The 23,753-nt window shown below is 41.0% G+C and overlaps 1 protein-coding gene across 28 annotated transcripts in view; it reads right to left on the minus strand.

Moving 5' to 3' along the window:
* Nucleotides 1–23,753, minus strand: part of DNAH3 (dynein axonemal heavy chain 3) — a 249,724-nt gene that overhangs the window by 174,525 nt on the left and 51,446 nt on the right. For 27 of the 28 annotated variants that reach the window (XM_028498493.2, XM_055090018.1, XM_028498501.2 and 24 more), the window contains 7 exons: nt 22,739–22,923; nt 21,371–21,494; nt 14,570–14,723; nt 13,585–13,729; nt 9,831–10,042; nt 5,682–5,773; nt 1,551–1,665 (listed from right to left, as the gene is read on the minus strand). In XM_028498493.2, coding sequence (XP_028354294.1) covers nt 1,551–1,665; nt 5,682–5,773; nt 9,831–10,042; nt 13,585–13,729; nt 14,570–14,723; nt 21,371–21,494; nt 22,739–22,923 — 1,027 coding nt within the window. The remainder of the gene's footprint in view (nt 1–1,550; nt 1,666–5,681; nt 5,774–9,830; nt 10,043–13,584; nt 13,730–14,569; nt 14,724–21,370; nt 21,495–22,738; nt 22,924–23,753) is intronic. The other variant, XM_028498494.2, reaches the window with a different exon arrangement.

The raw sequence follows: 23,753 nt of genomic DNA on the forward strand, positions 1-23,753 counted from the left end.
GGCCACAGCAGTGAGAGGCCCACGTACCACAAAATAAATAAATAAATAAATAAAAGATGTTAAAAAAAAATAAAATAAAATAAAAAACACAAAAGGAGAGGGTTCAGAGAGCTTCTGAGTTGGTGAACATGTAGAGATATGGGGACAGTGTCATGCTCAGAGAGAGCATGGAAGCTCCACACCACTTCCCCATAGGCATTCCATCTGGCTGTTCCTGGGTCCTATATCCTTTTATAACAATCCAGTGATCTAGTAAGTAAACTGTTTCTCTGAGTTCTAACAAATTAATTGAACCCAAGGAGGGTGTCGTTGGGACCTCCAATCTATAGCTGGTCGGTCAGAAGCACAGGTGATACTCGGGGCTTGAGACTGGCATCTGAAGGGGGGTGAGGGGGTTCACAGTCTTGTTGGACTGAGCCCTTACCCTGTGGGATCTGATGCTGTCTCCAGGTAGATAGTGTCAGAGTTGAGTGGAATTGCAAGGCACCCAGCTGGTGTCAGAGAATTGCACGGTGGTGTGGGAACTCCAGCCACCTACCCCAAACACACACACGTTGGAACTGAGTGAACAGAAGTGTACCAGTGTTGAAATGCACCGGTTTAAGAGGTGACTGCCTGCAGTATGTGAGTTTCTGCCTGTTGCCTCCATGATGTACAGCTCACCCAAGCAGCAAGTCCTCCTATCCATGGCCCATCCCAAGAGCAAGCCAGACCCCGGAGATGGCTGAGCAAACCCTTCAGGTTTATGTACCTCCACAGGCACTCTGTGAACTTGTATGTTTTCTACAAGTGCCAGTGACAAGAAAGTCTACAGCATTGCTCTTCAAAATGTGGTCCAGAGACCACAGCTTCAGTATTATCTGGGAGCTTGTTGGAACTGCAGAACCTCAGGCCCCAGCCGAAACCTGCTGAATCAGAACCTGCACTTTAGAAAGATTCTCAGGTGATTTCTGCACTTAATATAATAACACTGGAGAAGTGCTAAGTATTGTCTACCTCAGGTATACTTCTGAGGGACCTGGGGTGCCCTCCCAGGGAGATGCTAATTCAGGAGGCTTGCTCAGCTCCTTTTCAACAGAAATCTTGTTGCTCTGAATCAAAAGGCCTTCTCATTTGAAAATGCATCCCTCCATGGTGTCTGTGAGGAAGGCTGACTGGCACAGGAAGGCGGACAGGAGGAAACAATCTGATGCAACGGCATAGTGATTATAGACAACAATATTGTATTAAAAACTTCAACGCTGCTAAGAGACTAGACCTTAATTATCCTACCACAAAAAAAGGAAGGATAATTATGTGAGGTGATAGAGGTGTTAGCTAGGGTGGTAATCATACTGCAGTACGTCAAAGTATTACATCAACACACGGTACACTGTAAACTTACACGATGTTATATGTCAATTATATCTCAATAAAAAATTTTAAAACAGATTAGTTAGAGATCCTTCTTCTTTGAGTTCTGTTGCAGTTCTGAAACAAATCCCTTCTGTAATTTACTACATAATAAATGGGCTGCTCTCAGGGGGCCGAACAGTTGGACTGAGACTCACGGTGTCCCTGTACTTCATGAAGTTGAACGTCATGTTAAACCAGGCTAACTTCATTTTCTCCAAGTTTTTCTCCAGAGAGTATTCCTTGCTGGCAGCTGCACCAATGGGCTCCAGTCTAAAGAGAGAACACAGCAACAGTAACGTCAACAGAGGAGGTCTCAAAACACATCAAAGGAGGAATTTCAGCTCAGGCATTAGAGAAATTTAAAAAGCCTTTAATTTTACTAAAATGTTTACCATCCTACTCTAATATTTACCAGCTATCTCCAGGGTTTCTTTACACTTGGCACTAGTGACTTTTTGGGCTGTGTTATGTGCTGAATTGTATCCCTCCAAAAATCGTATGTTGAAGTCCTAACCAGCAGTACCTCAGAATGTGAGGTACCCTATTTGGACACAGGGTCTTTAAAGAGGTAGTTAAGTTAAAATGAGGTCATTAGGGTGGGTCCTAATCCAATGTAACTGGTGTCCTTATAAGAAGAGGAGATTAAGACACAGATACGCACAGAGGGAAGACCATGTGAGGACACAAGGAGAAGGCAGCCATCTGCAAGTCAAGGAGAGAGGCCTCAGAAGAAATCAACCCCCTGAAAACCTTGACCTTGGACTTCCAACCTCCAGAATTGTGAGAAAATAAATTTCTGTTGCTTAAGCCTATGGTATTTGTTATAGCAGCCCTAGAAAACTAATACAGGTTGGATAGTTCTTTGGTGTGAGGAGCTGTCCTGTGCACTGCAGGAGGCTTAGCAGCATCCTTGGCCTCAATCGACTAGACGCCAGTAGCTGACTCCCCCAGCCGCCACCTCTTGCCAGCTGTGCCAACCAAAAATGTCTCCAGATGTTGCCAAGTGTCCCCTGGGGGTGGATACCCCCAGTTGAGAACAACTGTTTTAAGGCCATTAAAACAAGACTTCCTTTTTCCATTTTCATTTACTCCTTATTATTCCTATTTACTTCAGAATTATTATTGACTTCTTATTCAGGTCTTAGACCTTCTGTTAATTTATATGATGGCTTTTTTCCCACTCCCTGTCCCTACCTTTTAAAAAAACACCTGCTATTTTCCTGATGCACTGGGTCCATCCATCTACAGCCCCTCTGTTCTATAGAAAGGGGGAGGGAGGGAGAGAAGGGGAAGATGAATTCCTTTCTTCTTGTTTCCACAGGAGAGCTGGGTACTAAATGCAGGCGTGGCTAAAAAATTGGGAAGCAAAGGTTTTGGAGGGAAAAGGAGGGATTATTCTTTCTGCCTCAGCACTGTCTTTCATTGTATCCTCGACCATCTGGTCTTTACGTACACGTCAGGAAACTGAAGCCCAGAGGAAGCAAGTGACATGTCCAAAGCCACACACACAGCTGGGGAGTGCCAGAACCAGCTGCTCTGACTCCTAATCTGGTGTTTCTTCCGCCCTACTATGTGCCTTCTTCTCTCTCTTTGTCAGAGGAGCAAAAGAATTGCTCAAATTCTGTTTGGTCAGCCAAACAGCTCAACTAAATAGAGCTGAAAACCCTCATCTAGCCTCATGTAGGGAGGTAGAAGAGGCACGGATAACGCCAGACAATGACTGAGCAGCACCTCAGCAGCATGGTCTTTACTCTAAATGTGGCCTTCTTGGGAGACAACCAAAATGAGCGTGCATATAGAGAACAATAAAGGCAGGAGCCAATCCAGATGAGTATGAGACAAACAGGCTGGCGGTGTGGCCATGACCAAGTCACTTGACAGGCTTTCAGTCCCCATCTGCTCATATCAAGCATTGGTGGTATAATTAAATATGATAAAATGCTTGTAATGTGCCTTATGACTTATAATTATGCAAATAATTGCACAGGGGAGGAATTAATGAGGTTGGGAGTCCATGAAGTATATTGAGTTGACCTTATCCAAATGTACTCAAGATGCGCACCAACCGTGGGCTGTGATAAAACTGCCGTAACTACGGGATAGTGGGATACAAGGAACATCACATTTCACTAATAGGTAGCAGCTGAGAACTTAGACGTTAAATCAGTTCAGGTTACATGCCTTATCTCATAATCCTCACAATAACTCCAATCACCTAGCTACTATTATTATTTCCATTTTTTATTTCACAGATAAGGAGACTGGGCACATAGAGGTAAACAACTTGGCCAAGGAAACACCACTTCTAGATTTGTCACAGCTGAGCACGTAGGCATGAAGCATGGCAGTGTGCTGTGTATCTGCTCAGTCTCTGTCTCCTTTGATGGGTTTATCTTTTCAGGCAGTAAAGGGTAATGGTTAAGGCTCTGAAGTTAGTTAGCCTGGGCTCGGGTCTTGGTTCTTGTGACCTCTGGATATTTGCTTAATCTCTCTAATCAATTTATTTCCTCATCTGTAAAATGTGCATAAAATTAGCTAGAATATTAGGGTATTGTGATGGATAAGTTGGTTAATTCATATAAAATGCTCAGTGCAGCATAAGTGTTCTAGAGCTGGTATTTCTTGGGAACATCTTATTGGGGAAACTGAGGCCCTTTAATAAAATAACATAAACCTGGTAAAAATGCATGTGTCTTGTATGATATCACTTATATGTGGAATTTTAAAAAATGGCACAAACGAACTTATTAACAAAACAGAAATAGAGTCACAGATGTAGAAAACAACCTTATGTTTACCAGGGGGGAAAGGGGAGGAGGGATAAATTGGGATACTGGGATTGACATATACACACCACTATATATAAAATAGATAACTAATAAGGACCTACTGTATAGCACAGGGAACTCTACTCAATATTCTGTAATGGCCTATGCAGAATCTAAAAAAGTATGGATACATGTATATGTATAACTGATTCACTTTGCTGTACAGCAGAAAGTAACACAACATTGTAAATCAGCTATACTCCAATAAAAATTTAAAAAAATAAAATAAAAGCCTGTCTCTGTAGACCTGCTTCTTAAAGAAGGACAGTAGTGGTGGTATTGGGGGTCATCAGAGTATTCAGGTGGCAGACAGATTTGGGGGCCTGGAAGGACCTTAGATTAGGTGCTTGCTCTGCCCCAGTATAAAGGAAGGGCTTTCAAACTCTAGCAGGCATCATTGCTGCCTAGAGCAGCGCTGTCTATTCGAAATATAACCGGAGCCACATATGTCATTTCAAAGTTTCTGGTAGCCAATTTAACACAAGTAAAAAGAAACTATTTTATTTAACTCAATAAATCCAAAATATTATCATTTCAACATACAATCAATATTTAAAATAATTAGATATTTTGCTTTTTTTCCCTCCTTAATAAGTCTTTGAAATCCAGCCTATATTTTACACATTCAGCACATCAAATTCAGAATAGCTACATTTCAAAGGCTGAGTAGCCACACGTGGCTGGTGGCTCCTGCGCTGAACAGCGCTGATATGGAGGATTTGTTTAAACCCAGATTTCAGCTTTCAATCCCCTGAATTTCTGATTCAGCAGATTGGGGTGGGGCCTGAGAATGTGCATTTCTAACAAGTTCCCAGGTGATGCTGATGCCTCTGGTCTGGGGTCACAGTCTGAGAACTTCACGTGTTGAGTGAGAACCAAACCCAGTTGCCTAACAGGGTCTCTAGTCTTAGCAATACATCTCCCTATGCGTCACCCTGAAGGAAGTGTGGAAAAACAAACAGCATCCTGAGAATCTCTGGTCCTAAAAACAGCAGTTCAAATAGTACAAATTCTCACATATGAACTCCAGGGGCATTTGGAGAAGGAGAGAAAGCAAGTGAAGAGATCTCTCATTTGAACATATTTCATGAAATTTTAGAGCTCAGAGAGCCACTCCTGTTTGTTGCTGTTGTTTGTTTAAAGAGGAAGAAACTGAGGCCCAGAAAGGTGAAATGGTTTTGCCCAAAGTCACTGAGAGCTGGGCTTGGAGCTCAGGTTCAGAGAACTATTTTAAAAAATTTCTTTTTGAAATAAAATCTCTGACTCAATTTTCTAGTCATAATCTGACATCAACTCTGCAGCTGGAAATGAAAGCTTCACCAGCAGCTAGTCAGCTGAAGTAGAGGTTACCCTAAACCAGAATGAGAAAAGCAGCCTGCTATGAGGCCATTCAGTCATACAACTGTGAGAATTTATAGATACTTTGACGAAAAAACTTTCTGAAGGGAGAAGCCTTACTTTTCAATGAATTTTCCAAATCCAAATTCCAGCATATTTGAGAGGCAAGTCGTTTCAGTGGGCTTTATTTCATAGCCGACAATCTCACTAATCTGCAAAGAGAAAAACAAGTGTGTATTGTCCAAGGTAGTGTTGTCCAGTAGACTTTCTGTGATGACTGAAATGTTCTACATCTGTGCTGTCTTGTGCAGGAGCCACCAGTCACATTCAGCTGTTGAGCACTGGAAAGGTGGCTAGTGTGACTGAGTAACTGATTTTCAAATTTTATTTAATTTTACTTAATTTATATTTAAATAGCTACGTGTAGCTAGTGGCTACTGAATTGGACAGCGCAGGTGTAAGGTTTTGGGCGGTGGCCTAGGGCCCACCCTGCATTGTGTCTGGTTTGCTGGGGGTTGTTCTCCCACCAGGAATTGGCATAATGCAAACGTGTGGGCACCTTACAGCCTCACAACCAGGTCTGGTTTTGTTTTTGTGCTCCCAGGGCTGACTGTAAAACCTGGTCCATGACAGAAGCTGCTGTAAGCATTTGCTGAATAAAAGGAGGAAGTCATGAGTAAATGGGACAGGTGGATTCCCAAATCCTATGATCTGAGGATGTTGGGAAGGAGGAAGGACTCCCCCCACCAAAATCTTTCTTTCCAACCCAGTGTGCTAACTTGTTGGAAATGTTAGCACCTGTGCCCGTTCCCTTGGTGTAAATATTACCCCAACCTTATCTTTGAAGTGAAAATATCCCTGTGAAAGGTCTTTGATGAAGTCTCTGATGGCTTTGAACATTTTTCTCCGGGACTGAGAGATCTGGGCAGTACGAGGGTTATGTGTGCTCAAGAAGAGCACAGGGGTTAACGGGAACGAGGCTCTGTAAAAAACCTCACCTACTGCCCAGTTTTGTCTCTGTCCAGCTCCAGCAGGACTAAAGAATGTCAGAGCAGGAAGAGACATGAAAGTCCCATCATGTTCTGTCTTATTCAGCCCTGTGTCCCTGGGGCTACTGATATGCAGTAGGCAACAATAAGCACTTGTGGAGTGAAAGCATGAGTGAACCAGCTAATTCAAACAGATTCCAATCTGGGTTCTGAGGTCACCTGGAGGACCACTGAGGTAATGGAAATAATAAAAGTAATTAACATTTATTGAGGGCTTATTTTGTGGTAGGCTGGTTTTAAGAGCTTTATGTACTTATTTCATTCTCCCAACATGGTGAGGAAGGTACTGGTATATTATTACTCCCATTTTACATACAAGGAAACTGAGACAAAGAAATTAAGTTTATGATCATCTAGGTAATAGACCATAACAGCCATTGCAGAATTGGGACTTGTATCTGATTCTGACTCCAAAGCTCTCATCCATCATATGCTAGTGTCTCCTGCAGGTCTTCTATGTATAACTGTGCAGATTATATACTGCATATCTCTAGAAAGTACAATTCCCACTGTAGTGCACAAAAATAGCATTCCCTAGAGCATAAACTGCACAATTATTCCTGGTGGCCCAAGGCTCTCATTTATTCTCTAATACCTGCAAGTATGGCTTAGAACAACACACTAACTATCTCTAGGATTAAATGACATAACTGTGTAAAGCACTTGGCAGAGTAAATACTTGGCCTATTGAAGGACTCAGAGATTTGTAGTTTTATTTTTTAAATCACTTTTGTTAATTATAGAGATTAACAGGCATCTGGTCTAATTCTAAGAAACTGAAGTTATGCTGTCCAATATGTAGCCACTAACCCCTTGTAGCTATTGAGAACTTGAAATGCAACTAGTCCATATCAAAACGTGCTGTAGGTAAAAGCACACCATATTTCAAAGACTTAGTATGAAAACTGTAATGTAAAAGATCACATTAACATTTTTATATTGATTACTTATTGAACTGATAGTGATTTAGATATGTTTGGTTAAATTTGTTCATACAAGGTTCATTCATAAACAAGGTTTATTTCACCTTGTTTATACTTTAAAAAATGTGGCTACTAGAAACTTTAAAATTATACATATGTTCATAGTATATTTCCACTGGGCAGCAGTGTCCTAGAGGCCAGCTTTGGTACATATCAGCACAGTGTTACCTTGTTCCATCCTGTTTTACACCACAGTAGCAATAAAGTCTATGTCTCAAATACGGAGACTAGCCTTTCCTGCTTAAGTTCTGAGAAATGGTCAGAAAACTCAACACAACCACCTCATGACCACAGAAGATCCATTTTGTAGTCTTGAGAGCTACAGGGGGTTTAGCCTACAGAACCCCCCTGCCAGAGCCAAATCTGTGCACAAGGATCTCCTGAGTTAGGCATTAGAACTGAGAATGCTTCCCCAAGCCTGGGGCCGTCACTGGGCGGGCTTGTTGTGTGACCTACAGTACAGGCAGAAATGGGCTCTGAGTGGGGGCAACCCTGAGGGGGGTACCTTGTGGCCTTTGTCCTTTCTGAGCTTATCTTCAACTGTTTAGCCCATTGAGATTCCACTGTAGGTGCTCTTTACTCAGGAGCCACCTTACCTCTTGCCTATAGTAAGTGGAATATAGCACATTCCATTTTTATCTATAGCTCACTGCCCCCTACTGTCCACTCCCTCTCTCTGACCTGATATTTCTTGCCCCCTTTTCACACATCAAGGCTGAGTCAAAAACACCTAGATTCCAATTCTCTTCCCCACTCCTCACTGGCCACGTGACAATTTATTGTCCCTACATCAAAGGATTTTTCGGAGGATGAAATGAGAGAATCCGCATAAAGTATATAACAGTACCCAGTACAAAGTTGGTACTCAATACACTTTAGCTATTATTGTTACTATTATTTTAATTCCTGGGAATTTTTTTCCCCAATCTGTCCATCTAAGTGGCCTATAAATGAGAATTATTAATGTCTAGGAATGGTTGGGAGTTTCAAAGTACCCATGGGTGAGAACCCTGTCATCACAGGGGGAGCACCAGACGGAGGGGATGACTTTCTGAGCACCCCTAGAGCACTGTTTAAATGCCATTGATGAGGGCACTTTCTATAATGTCATCTCATGGAGAGACCTAGCACTGCTGGAGGGCACCTGTCTACCTAACTCTAAATGGTCAAAGTTCTAGTCAGGCTAGATCCGCAGGGAGAGGCACCCTATGAGTGCCGCTGTGCAGATCCCTCTGCTGGGGCAGTTCAAGACCCAAAGTCTACCAGATGAACTTTGCTCTGACTTCTTTACATCTTTGCTTAAGTCTTTAAGCAAATTTCAAGGCTTTCTGGGAAATTGAAAGCAGCTCCTCTCTACAGAAAAATCTTGAATCTCTCATGTATCAGGATCTCTGTTGTCCCAGGGAGATCAAAGTACTCCTAATGGTTATGCTCTCAGACTGAGTCCTTCTATAGACAATGTCCTCAGTCTTGTGCATGGTTCCCGGAGAGAGAATTTCAGGCCCAGTCAGAGAGCAATTTGCCTACGGAGAGCCAGTCTCTTCCTCACCTCCACCCAGAGCAATTCCCTGGTAGAAGATGTTTCAAGGCCATTGCTAGCTCTTGAATGTGACAATTATTTTAGAAACACAGTGAGTTTTCTTTCTTCTGTTTAGTATTCATACTACATTTATCACCCTCACACTTGGTTGCTTATAAAAATCCCATCATTTTTAGGGAGAATATTTATTATTCTCATTTATAGACTCAAAGGGCTGAAAAGAGTGCAAAATTACTTCTGAACATAGCCTGCTGGTTGAGGAAGCTGAAGTAGGAATCATCTGGCATTGTTAGGAGCGCCCAGGGATAAATGTGACTTTCTCTTTTGTGTAGCCTAGGTTAAGGAACAAATCCAGGCCCCTTCCATTGTAATTCAACACCCTAATCACCTTTTAGGATGCTGAACAGCCATGTGCTTAGGAAAGCAGATTAGGAGAGCCTCTGTGGCCACCGGCTAGAACAACACTCAACCACCAGCAATGGGGTCCCCAAAGAAAAGGATCAGCCTGTTCATGTGGAGAGGCAGGAAGTTATTCCCTTCCTTCAAAAGGCTATCACCCCCTTTACTACTCCCTTGGCCTCAAGCAGATTCTCCTTTTAGAAAGAAGAAGCTTGACCCATTAATGGTTTCTGCCTTCCAAAGGGCTACCAGGACCAGGGATGGGCTGGGCTGGCTGGGGGTGGGCAGTGACAGGGACCTGCTGCCAGTGCCGGTCTTTCATTCCTGGGTTGCAGGAAATGCTGAGGATAGGGATGTGCTGCTTGAATTTATCAATCTTGATTTTCACATTCTCTGCTAAGCGCCTGGGTGCAGGCACGTCAGCTAAGGTCTTGGTCAATTTATATATCGTCCTCCACATATTCCCTATTTTCTCCGCGATTTCCTCAGCATTCAGTAAAAAGAGCGGTCCTGAAATAAAAAAGATGGGGTGAGGGAAAGGTCAGATCACCAAGTAGTGTTAGTCACATGTACCTTTAGCTCCCTGAATTTAGAACTGTGTCTACGGTATGGATATTGGAACAAGCACAGGCTTTAGAGTTGGGTCTGAAACCTCTATTTAGCCAGTGAAGCCTTGGAGACACTGACTGAACTTTTCTAAGCCTCAGCAGTCTCACTTGTGACACAGGGGTAATACTGGATACCTTGGAGGGTGACTGTAAAAACTACATGAGATAAGTAAAGTGGCTAACATATTGCCTGGCACACAATGCAAGAGTAGTTTCGGAATCAACTGTTAGTATGTTATAGATGCTATTATAGAAGTATCAAAAGGTGCTTCACAAATGCTGTGAAATATTAACAACTGGGGAATGTGAATGAATAGGGACATAGGAGTTAACTGTCCAGTTCTGACAGCTTTTATGTAAGTTTGAAATTATTTAAAAATAGATTACCTTTAAAACAGAAAATGACACCTCATTTATAAAAAAAGAAAAAACACTTCACCAAAACATTCATTCTCTTCTCCTCCTTTTCTTTTACAGGTATCTTTTAGCATTTGGGTTTTCACATTCAGTCTTTCCATGCTGCTGCTTCCTTCCCCTTTGTTATTTCCAATTAGTATTAACTCTTGCATTATGATGTTGCTAATTAACTCAAAAACACTTTTCTTTCAGGGCTGCCAAGACTAAAAATAGATTCATTCATATAGCTTCATTAATTAATAACATGCTTTATCAACCTAACATTTTTTGTTAAGTAATAAAATATTAAAATTTTTTAAAAAGAAGAAAAGAAATATGTATGACTTCTATACAATAGATAAAAAGAATAATACACCATGTCCACGTGGGGTTTATTGGTGGAATGCAAGGTGGATTTAATATTTGAAAATCAAGCAATGTAATATACCATATTAACAGTCGAAAAAAGGAAAATCACATAATGTAAATTGATGCAGCAAAAGCATTTGATGAAATCCAAATTCCATTCATGATAAAAATCTATAAACAAACTAGGAATACAAGAGAACTTCCTCAATCTGATAAAGGGCACCCTATAAAAATCTACACTGACATTACAGTTTTGTATATATTAAATATATACAGCTTTTTATATGCTAATCATACCAAAAAAGTGGTTTAAAAAAATAAAAGCAAAAACCCCCATTATACTTAACCGTGAAAGATGGAATACTTTCTCCCTAAGATCAGAAACAAGGCAAGAATTTTTTATTCTCATAACTCTATTAACAGAAAGACAGCTGGAAAAATCCCAAAATACTTGGAAATTAAGCTACATACTTCTTAACAACACATGAGTCAAAGAAGAAATATCAAGATAAATTTAAAAATATTTTGAGCTAAATGAAAATAAAAATTAACATCAAAAGCTGTGGGATGGGGCTTCCCTGGTGGCGCAGTGGTTGAGAGTCCGCCTGCCGATGCAGGGGACGCGGGTTCGTGCCCCGGTCCGGGAGGATCCCACGTGCCGCGGAGCGGCTGGGCCCGTGAGCCATGGCCGCTGGGCTTGCGCGTCTGGAGCCTGTGCTCCGCAGCGGGAGAGGCCACAGCAGTGAAAGGCCCGCATAACGAAAAAAAAAAAAAAAAAAATCAGGAATAAGACAAAGGTACCATTATTACTACTGTTTAATTTGGAGGTGCTAGTCAACACAGAAAAGTGAATTTTAAAAGGGGTGTGAAAGTGATAAATAAGGTAAAATATCTTAAGTGTATAGACATGATCGAGTACTTCAAAAAATAAAAAGCATCAATAAAAATATTACTCAAAACGGAAAATTATTTAAATAAGGTGGTTTAGTAATAGAGAAAAAGTGGGAGAGCAAATGAATAGCCTTTTATAAAGTAAGGAATTCAACTAACCAATTTTTTTTTTTTTTGGCTGCATGGCATGCAGGATCTTAGTTCCCCAGCCAGGGATGGAACCCGTGCCCCACCCCCTGCAGTGGAAGTGCAGACTCTTAACCACTGGACCACCAGGGAAGCCCCAAGAATGCTTTTTAATAATGAAAAAGCATACTTAAAAGTTGTGAAAAAGAAAATACCACTTTAAACATCAAATGAGCAAAAAAAGTTCTTAAAGCTATTACTTCCCAAGTTTGTTGAGGGTATGAGGAATGGGCCCTCAAATACTGCTAGAAGAATAATAAATTAAAACATGTAACTTTTCTGGAAGGCAATACCAATAACAAAAGCATTTTCTAAAATCCTAATAATTTTTATTACATCCCTTTGATCTAGCCGTTTCACTTTTGGTAATTTATCCTAAGAAAATGATCATTACTGTTTACTGAAAATTGGCAACAAAGATGTTCATCACAGTTGTTCTTATAATATCAAAGCACTGGACTTCCCTGGTGGCACAGTGGTTAAGAATCCACTTGCAAATGCAGGGGACATGGGTTCAAGCCCTGATCCGGGGAGATTCCACATGCTGTGGAACAACTAAGCCTGTGCACCACAACTACTGAGTCTGCACGCTAGAGCCCGCGAGCCACAACTACTGAGCCTGTGTGCCACAACTACTGAAGCCCGCATGCCAAGAGCCCGTGCTCCGCAACAAGAGAAGCCACCGCAATGAGAAGCCCATGCACCGCAACAAAGAGTAGCCCCTGCTCACTGCACTAGAGAAAAGCCCGTGTGGAACAACGAAGACCCAATGCAGCCAAAAATAAATAAATTAATTAATTAATTTAAAAAAATATTGAAGCACTGGAAGTAAGCTAAAGGCTCAACCCTGGAGGTCTCAGATTTTGTCCTCTGCTCCTAAATACTCTACCCAGGTGATGTCATTGATGGTTTTTAATTGTACTCTTACATATCAATTATTCCCCAATATAAATCCCACCCCAACTATAACTTCAATCCAGACTGATATACTGAACTGCTAATTAATATTCCCATTTGGATGTTTGCAGACACCTAACTCAGTGTATTCAAGCTGATGTTTTCTTCCCAACAAATCTGTCATTTCTCTTATTCAGTGATGGCATTATCCACCAGACTGCCTGAGCTAATAATCTAGAATTCACCCTAGGTGCTTTCCTCTCCCTCACTGCTCCCTGCCCCATATCAGATCAATCATTAAGTCCTGTTGACTCTACCACCTCAATCTCTCTCTAGCGTCCAGGATCTATAGTAAAAGAGGTAGTTTACAGATATCTATGGCACTCTGGCCTTCCTTGCATCAGCGTAATGGGGGAACTGCCACCTTATTCTCCCACCACCTGCCTCTCTGAGTCACTACCCAACCCATGGCTGTGGGTGGCTGCCTATTCTATTTTACCCTGGCAATAGATCTGGCACTTTGATCCCCACCTTCCATCATTATCACATCAGAAAAATTTAACTATGGTTGCCTTAATCCAGAGTATGAGAATATGATAAAAAGTCTAGCCAGAATCTGAGGTCCCAATCTTATTTCAGAACTGGCTGGGTTGAATCTGCTACCCCATCACCATCCTGACCCAGCAGAGTGAGAATGCGGTATACCATTCATCCATTCCTCCGACCTGATGCTGAACTCGTAGGCTGTCACCCACAGCTGCTCGTAAGGTACTTTGTTGGTCATCACGGTTTGTAGAAGAGGGAAGCTACTCTTCTCCTTTTCCAACAGCTCCTCCTCCTTATTGATCAACTGCAGGGCAAAAGGGGATGCTGTTTATTGAGTGGGTGGTTCTCCTGAACCCTAGAAGCCACCATGGCAAGTTCCCCAGTGCTTTGAAAACCAAGTTGAGGAAGATGCTTGTTCATCTGGAGAGTAAGACAGGAAAATAAGGCATGAACTCAAGCAAGAATGTCCCTGTGCTACCTCTGAGGGCCATGGCAGCTGAGATCTAGCTGGGGGAAACTTTATGATAATTTGCCACTTGCTCCATCACCTTGGCTCCAACTGTATCATATTCATATCCCCATTTTCCCAATTTTCATATGTACTTTAAAGTACATATGAAACTGTTAACACAATGTTGCCTTCTTGTGCTGAATTGCCTCAAAGGTAAGAACTTTAATGATTAAAGAACTTACTAGTGAACTTCAGGGCAAGTTACTTAGCTCCTCCAAGACTTAGTTCTCCCATTTTAAATAGGGATAAATGAAGATACAGTACCTACCACAAAGGCTTATTATGGATATGAAGTGATATATCACATATGAAGTCCTTTGCACATTGTGCACATAATACATGCTCAATACATGTGAGCAATTATTCCATTATAATTCTTCTTTGTATACTCAGTGACTAACAAAAAAGCTGGTATAATGTAGGGGTGTGGAAAAAGGTAGTCTAAAGCACCAATGAAAGAACTGGTCAATCAACTAATACTATCCACCTGACAGGTGATGTTAGGAAAACACAAAACCAAGGGCCAGAACCAACAGAGCAGTACAGTCATAAGTCATACAGTACAGTCATACAGTACAGTCATAAGTCCAGTCATACAGTACAGTCATAAGTCCCCATCCCAAGACCCCAAACCTCAAATTCCACCAGTGCTTGATCTAGATTCTTTGAAAGCTCATTAAGCTTTTCAACACTGCTCTTCATTTCTTCTGTAGTCTTCACTTCACGTTTCCTAAAACCTTCCAGTTCCTTGTTGTAGCCCTCAAGTTTTGCCTCAAATTCTGAGCATCTGAAAGTAAAGACAGCCCAATCACATTTGGCCTTTCCATTTATCAGCATTGCTCACCCAATTCAAGCCTGGGGAGAATCTGATCTTCTGATACAATATATGTAAAAGTTATAAATATATGTTATTATATATAATTTGTAATCCCACCTCCCAGAGACAGCTGCTTTGAACCTATGGTGGTTAAATATTTCCAGATGTTTCTCATATAGGTAAATATATATCAAAAATATATAATACATATGCTATATAATATATACATGTGTAAAATTTATGTATATACATATTATTCATTTATCCATTAGGTATTTATCATTAAGTGCCTAATATCAAGAAGTTCTCTAGGCAGCAGGAACATATTTGTGAAGTACACTATGAAGCTCCCTACCCTCATGGAGCTTGTATTTTAGTTTGGGGAAACCCAGACAGTAAACATATATGGATGGATGAATGAATGGATGAATGGAAGGACAGATGGATGGATGGATAAATCCATACATAGATAAAAATGAAATAAGACATTTCTGATAGTGATAAATGTTCTGAAGAAAATAGAACAGGGCAGAGTGCCTAGTGGATGCAAGTGAAGGGCTACTTTAGCTAGAGTGATCAGGGAAGACTTTTCCAGAGATTTATCTACTTCATCCATATTATCAACAAAGCAGTTCTCAAATTTACTTCTCCCTTTTCCTAATGAGGTAGATTAACACAGTGTTAAGTGGACAGGTTCTAGAGCTGGACAGGTTAGGTTCAAGTCCCTACATTGCAACACAGTAGCTATGTGACCTTGATCAAGTCCTTTAACCTCTGTATGCCTCAGCTAAAGAAAACAGGGATGGATAAAGTACCTACTTTAGTATTCAATAAGCTAACATATACAAAATGCTCAGAATTAAGCCTGGTACATAATAATCACTATCAAAATGTTTAGTCTCATTCACTAGAATTTAAACTCTATCAATGCAGTTTTAATCTCCTTAATGCCTTTTTGTATCTCCAGCACTTAGAAGAGTGTCTGGCATAAAACAATCAATACTCATTGAATGAATAAGGGAATTTGCCATTCAGAACAGCTATAGTAGCATACCATAAATTTGGCTATTATCTTAAGAACACTTAATTCTGTTATGGCAGTTTTGATGTTCTTTTTTTCTTAAAAGTAATTTAAGAGAGTTAATTTTCAATGGTTTGATTTGGGTTTTATTTCTAATTGCACTGTGTGGTAAGCAGCCTCTGGTAAGGTCCCCAAAGGGCCACACCTCCTGGTACTTCATATCCTTCTGTAACTGTCTCCTTTTGAGTTGGGCTAGACCTAGTAACTCACTTCTAACAAAGAATATGGCAAAAGTGATGGGATATTACTCCCAAGATTAGGTTACAAAGAGACTGTGACTTTCTGTCTCTCTCCCTCTCTCTCCCTCTTTCTCTCTCTCTGAAGGAAGCCAGCTGCCATGTTACGAGCTACTCTATGGAGAGGTCCATATAGCAAGGAATAAAGGGAAGTTTCTGACCAACAGCTTATGGGGAGCTGAATCCTACTAACAATCATGTGAGTGAGCCTGGATGTAGATCCTCACCCAGTTGAGCCCTAAGATGAGACTGCAGCCTTGGCTGACATTCTGACTGCATCTTCGTAAGAGACCTTGAGCCAGAGGTATACTCTAAGCTGCACCTAGATTTCTGACCCACAGAAACTGTGAGATAATGAATGTTTGTTGTTTTAAGTTGCTATTTTTCAGAATGATTTGTCATGCAGAAATAGATAACTAATACACACTATTATAACAGAGTATGGCCAATATTGTTTCTGCTTCTTTAAATATTTTCTCTTGGGGAGGGGTTCCTAAAATATGGTCAATTTTTGTAAATGTTCTAAGGACATTTTAAAAAATAAATTTATTTATTTATTTATTTTTGGCTGTGTTGGGTCTTCGTTGCCACGTGTGGGCTTTCTCTAGCTGCAGCGAGCAGGGGCTACTCTTCGTTGCAGTGCGCAGGCTTCTCGTTGCAGTGGCTTCTCTTGTTGCAAAGCATGGGTTCTAGGCATGCGGGCTTCAGTAGTTGTGGCATGCGGGCTCAGTAGTTGCAGCTTGCAGGCTCTAGAGCGCAGGCTCAGTAGCTGTGGTGCGCGGGCTTAGTTGTTCCACAGCATGTGGGATATCCCCGGACCAGGGATCAAACCCGTGTTCCTGCATTGGCAGGCAGATTCTTAACCACTGTGCCACCAGGGAAGTCCCCTAAGGACATTTAAGAATAGTTTTTTCCATTGTAGAGTAGAAGGTTTGATACATATCCAACAAATTAAGGTTCTTAATTATTTACTTTCATTATCTCCTTATTCAAGTTTCACTTCATTTATTTTTAATTGATTGATTATTTGATATAAAAGGGTTGATGACTGCTTTAACATTATTTCACCCACCTAAGTAACCATGTTTGAATCACTAATGTTTTTGCCTTGACTTTGACTCTATCTGATATTAATATGGCTGACTCCGTTTTCTTTTTCATCATATTTGCATGCAGTACTCTTGCCCACAGACAAACTTAAAATTTTCTTTGCTACCTATTAGCACAGGAGATCAGGGACAAAGATTAGTAACAGGATTTAAATCAGTTATTAAAATTTTATAGGAAATACAGAGCACAGAGGAACATATTAAATGACACCACAGAGGTACAATCAGGAAAGTCTAGATCTAGGGACAAAAGACTTGGTTTCTTCAGTAAATAAATTACAAGGAAAAAAACAAAGGAGATGGAGGGGGGACCTACAGATAAAAAGAAATCTAAGAGACATGTCTACAGCAATGCTGTAGACATTTTTGAATTCTGATTCAAGTAAACAAACCATAAAAGAAAAATTTAATTAGATCATTTTGGTCCCCAGATTAAAAACCATCAGTGACTTTCTACCATACTTAATAAGGAACCCAAACTCATTACCACTACTTCAAGGACGTGCTCCTCTAACTCTTCAGCCTCCTTTTATAGCTACTCTCCTTCTTAGGCAAAGGTATTCCCATGGTGGAGCCATTGCTCACACTATGCTCGATGCCTGGACAGGACCCCCTTCTACTCTCTCCCTCCCCACATCTTCCCTTGATGGGATCCTTCTCATCCTTCAAGTCTTATTTACATGAGCCCTTCCCTGACTTGCCCATTGAATGCAATCACTGTGCTCTGTTACCCTGTTCTTTTCCTTCATATAGCTTCCGTATTTATCTGCTTTATCTTCCATCTCCCATGCCCCTTTTGTTCTCTGTATCCTCAGAGAAGAGGAATGGAGACAGGAGCCCAAGAGAAAACTGGGCAAGGAGGCCACTGCCACCCTCTCTTTCCCGATTGTTTTTCACCAGTCTTAAGGATTCAGAGATAGAGAACATAAGTGCTATGAGAGACAGCCTGCTTCTTCTCAGATTTTTGTTTTGTTTTGTAATAATCTCTGATTTTAGACTCTGGTAGGTATTAATTTTAGAGAATATCCTTACTGGAAGAAAGTCTCATTCATTCACTCATTCATTCATTCATCAAAAGAGTAAGCACCTGCTATTTGCAAGGCACTGTGCTCTATCTGGATCCCAGAACACAATCTGGGTACTCCCCCTAAGGCACCTTTCTTTCTTCCCAGAAGATGCACTCTTATGGCAAAGAGCAGCTCACATTCCTGAGATGTCCATCATGTATATTCCAGATCACTTCCAGGCCCGTGGAACCTACCACTGACTGGAACAAAATGAGGGGAAAGCTGATTCTCCTGTTATCTACACAATTAGGTGCTGCTGGGTGCCTTTTCACATCGTTAAGATTCTTCTTGAGGCTCCAAACACAGACACACACACAAAGATAAATCTCTGATAAAAGCACTCTTGAATTCTTCCCAGAGGGAAATAGTATACAAACTCAGTGATTATTGTAAAATATTATGATTATTATTGTTTTAAATTTCTTTTTAAAAATTTTATTGATGTATAGTTGACTAACAATATTATTGATATATTTGTCTCAGGTGTATAACACAGTGATCTGATATTTTTATGGATTACACACCATACAAAGTTATTATAAAATATTGACTCTATTCCTTGTGCTGTGCATTACATCCCTGTAACATACTTTATAACTGACAGTTTGTACTGTTTTTAATTTTTTATAATTGCTTAGCACATTACAGTTTCTAAAGTGCTTTCATGCCCATAATATATACATATATAAATGTATGTCATTAGTAAATAGTAGATACTCAGGAAATTCAGTTAAGTAAATTGAGTTCTATTCGTGGGACCACCTGGAGTCTATGGGAGAATAATGCAAGAATTTTAAAATGGTGGATTGGTCAGAATTCTGGCGGGAAATAGAATTCACTCTGATGTTCAAAGAAAGAGACTTTAATTAAGGGACTACTTACAGAGGTGAGATGTGGGTAGGGTTAAAGGAACAAAGAGGGGAGAGTGAAGCACCCAGAGACTAGCCTCAGAGGGAAGCCATTATGATCCCTAGGGCTGAGGGGACAATGAGAACTGGAACCACGGAGGAGCAAGAATTGTCATCCAGGAGGGAGGCAGCTACTGGCCAGAGCCCCAGGAACAAACAGGGAGGGAGAGGGGAAGAAGCCCAGCAGTCACCCTCTAACCTCCTGAGTGCTCTCCACTGGCCTGGTCCTGTCTGGATCCAATAGACACGGGAGCCAGAGGCTACAGACTGCAGGTATCAGCCAGCCAGGCATGGAGTGGACAGAGGAAAGGTGGAAAAGAAATTGGGAGAGGGAGTGGGGACAGCAAGTGGAGAAAAATAAGCACTGAAGCCAAAAACTTATCGTGGTCTGGAAAAATAAGGTCAAGTCTCTTAGAGAGGGAATGGGATTGTTTCCACAGAAGATGAATGAATAAATGAATATTGTTAAGCCCTCCTCAAAGGTTTTTCTCAGGATTTATGCAAAAATGATGGACAGCAAGTTTAAGACTTCACCAAAGAGAGGGCTGAGCCCAGGGCTGCAGGTATTCCCTAGAGCAGCTCCTCTGCTGAGTTCTGTGGTTGAGAGCTCAGGGACCAGTTGATGGGGTCAAGCTAGAGTTGCCCCTCCAAGAAGAAGAAGCTTGGCACTCTCCTCTTATCAGAGAGGACACCTGTTCTCATTTCTTCAGGAGACACCCCTCACTCCTCTTAACTTCAACAGTTACTGTAAATGGCCTTACAGTAATGTTCTAGAAGTACGCTCACAAGGTAGTGGTTTGGAAGTTAAGAAGCATTGTCTCCCCAAAGAAGACATTGTTTAAGTGCAAAAGAAGCTGACCACTCTTGAATGCCTGTCATGTGCTGGACACCACCTAGGTGCCACTTCAGACCATTTCATTTCATCCTTCAATACAATGACACCTCTCATAAAATGAGATGATCTGAGATTGGTTCTACTATCCCATTTTCCAGATGAGGACACTGAGGCTCAAAAAGATGAAGAAATTTGCTCCTGTTCATCTAACTTACAAAATGGTTCTGCTTCTTGGTGAGGCATCAAAACTCAGTTCCATGGGTGAGGCTGTGTGTAAGGGGTGAGGGGGTATAGAGGGATCCTATACTTTGTGCTCAATTTTTTTGTGAACCTAAAACTGTTCTAAAAATAAAAATCTATTAGTTATAAGAAATCAGTTCTACTCATTGAGCTAAATTCTGGGTTCTGGGGACAGTAGCCATTTAGGTAGCGGAAGGAGAAGGCTGTAGGAAGAAACAAATACTCGCACACACACATCTTTTGTTTGTTGTTGTTGCTTTTCTGGGCAACAGACCTAAGTCATATTTTGAAGGTGGCAACTAAGTGGGTTTATCCTTCAGCCCAAACTCCCATTCTGTGTAGAAATCCCTGCTTTTATCTACCCTTTTCCTTTCTCATGAGTATTTGCAGGGATTATGGAACCTAAAGTTGGGTAGTGGGAGTTTCATGTGTGATGGGGATGGTAACTGGTATGAATCTGCAGTTCCTAAACAAAGTGTTACAAGCTGGGATGTGTGTGTTTGTGTGTGCACGTGCGCACATGCACACAGGTGTGTCTTTACCATATACGTGGTACTTGGCCCACTTCACTTGATATTGTCTGACTTTTTCAGTGTGCAATATTTTCTTTGTCACTGCATTAAAATATTTATTTAGCAGTCAAATACACTATGTGTCTAGAATAGAGCATAGCACATAGTAAAAATCCATAATAAATACTCAATGAATAAATGATTACAGGCACATTAGCACTGAATGAGACCAGCTGCAAAACAGGCCATTTCTCAGCCTCCAACCATGTCTTTATTATCCTATCTTGATATCTCACATATCTGTAGTCTCCAATGTAAGGCTGACAATTTTGCTATTATTATTGTGAGGCTGTTATTACATGTTACTATTTCTGTGTTTTTCTCTCTGCACCACTAAATTCCAATTGTTCAAGGAAGGGAGAGAAGGCGTTGGCCGGCATCACCACAGTGAAGCAGGCTTAAAGAGAACATACTTCAATGGGAAGCAAAAAGAAATTCCTTCTCCACCAATTGTCTTGTGACTTCACCCACACACTGCTGGGTGGGGTGGCTCTAGACAGAACCAGGAACATGTAGCATGTTATGAAGCTGGGTATTATGTCTAAAACAACCTCAGACTTTCCCTGTACCTTTTAATGAGGTCCATCTCTGCCTGATCCCTCTTGCTAAGGAGAAGGTTTCGGCTGTTTTCAAAGATATCTTCAATCTGGTCTGGCCAGAGGAACAGAGTACTGTTCAGTTTGATATCCTCTTCTGCAAAACACACACAGTCTGTTCTAGGACAATGCTCAGCATAGGTCAACTCGCAGGGAATTAATTCAGCAGAACAAGAGGTCAACAGAAGTGAGTATGGGGGTGGCAGTTAATGAATGGGCCCATTACTGATGAATGATAGCCAACATTTATTGAACACTTTCCACAGGCCAGGCTAGAAGGTAGACGGTATTATCATCCTCGTTTTCACAGATGGGAAACAAAGTTAAGCCAAGCGGTCAAGGTCACACCAGTAGGAGACAGCAGAGCAGATTTCAAACCCAGGTCTAAGTCTAACCAACTCCAAAGCCTATGTTCTAACCACTGTGCTTCATTATCTTCCCAGGCTAGGTCTGAGTAGAAACCTAGGTTGAAGTTCAGTACTATTCTTTAAACTATTTCACCTCATCTGAGTTTCAGTCTCCCTTTTGGTTAAAGGTCAGTGGTAATATCAATGCCAGATGCCCTACCCATCTATGGTTCTGGTCAGTTAAAATGCCCTGGGTTCCCTCTGTACCCTTGGGAATTTAGGAGGCAGAGACCACAGTGAGAGAGTCCAGTGTGTGTTCACATGGTCAAGAGCACAGCTCATGAATGTGCAGGTGGATGGTTATGGTGGACCACTTTTCACTCCCAGTCCCTATCCCTATCTTCCATAACCATCCCCCCTAAACATTGTGAACACCAGGTAATTCACAGGTATTTCCAGATGGAAAAAGGGTCTGAAACTTGGCTTGTAGAGGGCATATTAGTTTTTCCTTCAGAACCTGGTCCTTACAAAGTTAGGTCCTTATTGAGTCCTAACTTGGCTCAATAAGCCTTGAAGGGGCCCTGATCATTTCTTTCCTTTTAATATATGCAGGAGCATGAAGGAAAGTGCCCTGGCCTCCTCAGAGGTGGGATTGTATTTAGATTATAGATGAATGCAACCTACCCACTTATACAAGGACTCTGCATTTGAAAGTGACTTTTCCAGGAACACCAGGCACAAGATGCAAAGACAGGCATCTAAGAACCAGTCAAGTCCCTAGATATTTCTTCTTTTTGTCTAACAGTAAGATACTCTTTGATTCAAATTCTGGTGTGGAATTAGTGCCTCTACTATATGGACACACTTGAAAAGTTGCTCTCCCGATACTGATATTTAGTGGTAGAATTGCTAACTGTCCTTCCCCTGGCTCCTTATCCCTAAAAATATAAATATACACATACAGTTGCATGTACACACATGACATTGGACTTACGGGGCAAGTCTGCATAGTCCATCAGGAACTTTAGCCGTTCAGCTGCATCTCTAAGTTGCCTCCTGAGTTTGAACACGGTGACATCGCTGGATTTCTTTAAGAATTCAATGAGGAATACTAGCTCCCCAGTGTTGACAGGAATCTCACTGACTTTGTCTGCAACAATGCTGTACTGATTACAGATGCTACAGGGAAAGAAACAGCCATCATCATTATCTAAAAATAGCTTTCTTATAAGACCCACTATACTAAACAAACATGGTTCCTATTTGGAGACTAGAACAATGTTTTCCAACTTTTCTCTACCTGAAAATTCTTGATGGATAATATTCATATACAGACCATATTGTAGAAATAATAACAGTAGAAATGATAATAATATATGACATGTACTAGGCCCTTTACTATGTGCCACGCCCCATTCTAATCACTGAATGAATATTAACTCATTTAATCTTCACGAAAATTCCAAGAGTTAGGAACTATTGTCAACATTTTATAATGGAAGAAAGGGAGGCTGAGTAACTTTATCCAAAGCAACATGATGTGTAGATGTTAGAGCCAGGATTTGAACTAGTTTAATTGACTCCAAAGCTTATACTCTTAACGGATATACCATGGGTAAAATACAGATTTAGACCAAAACAATAACCAATATCACCACTACCAAAAAAGCAGCAACTCCTCAATTTTATGTTGAAGTAGAACACTAAATTAATTTGTAATCACTCCTCTTAACAGTACACCAGCAAGTTTATCCTCATGTGCTGCAGGTAATTCCTGGTGGCATAGAGAAATTTACATTCAACTACTGGGACCACTAGATCTAGCTGCCCACTTATCCTCGAACACAAGACTGTGAAAAAATGTTATTATAGGGATAATTTGAATATGCTCTAATTTATACAAAAGCTAATGAATGACAGTCTTCAGCATTTTTTTTTTTTTTTTTTTTTTGGTGGTATGCGGGCCTCCCTCTGTTGTGGCCTCTCCCGTTGCGGAGCACAGGCTCTGG

Source organism: Physeter macrocephalus, chromosome 14 (genome assembly GCF_002837175.3).
Source record: "Physeter macrocephalus isolate SW-GA chromosome 14, ASM283717v5, whole genome shotgun sequence".
Classification (NCBI taxonomy): domain Eukaryota; kingdom Metazoa; phylum Chordata; class Mammalia; order Artiodactyla; family Physeteridae; genus Physeter; species Physeter macrocephalus.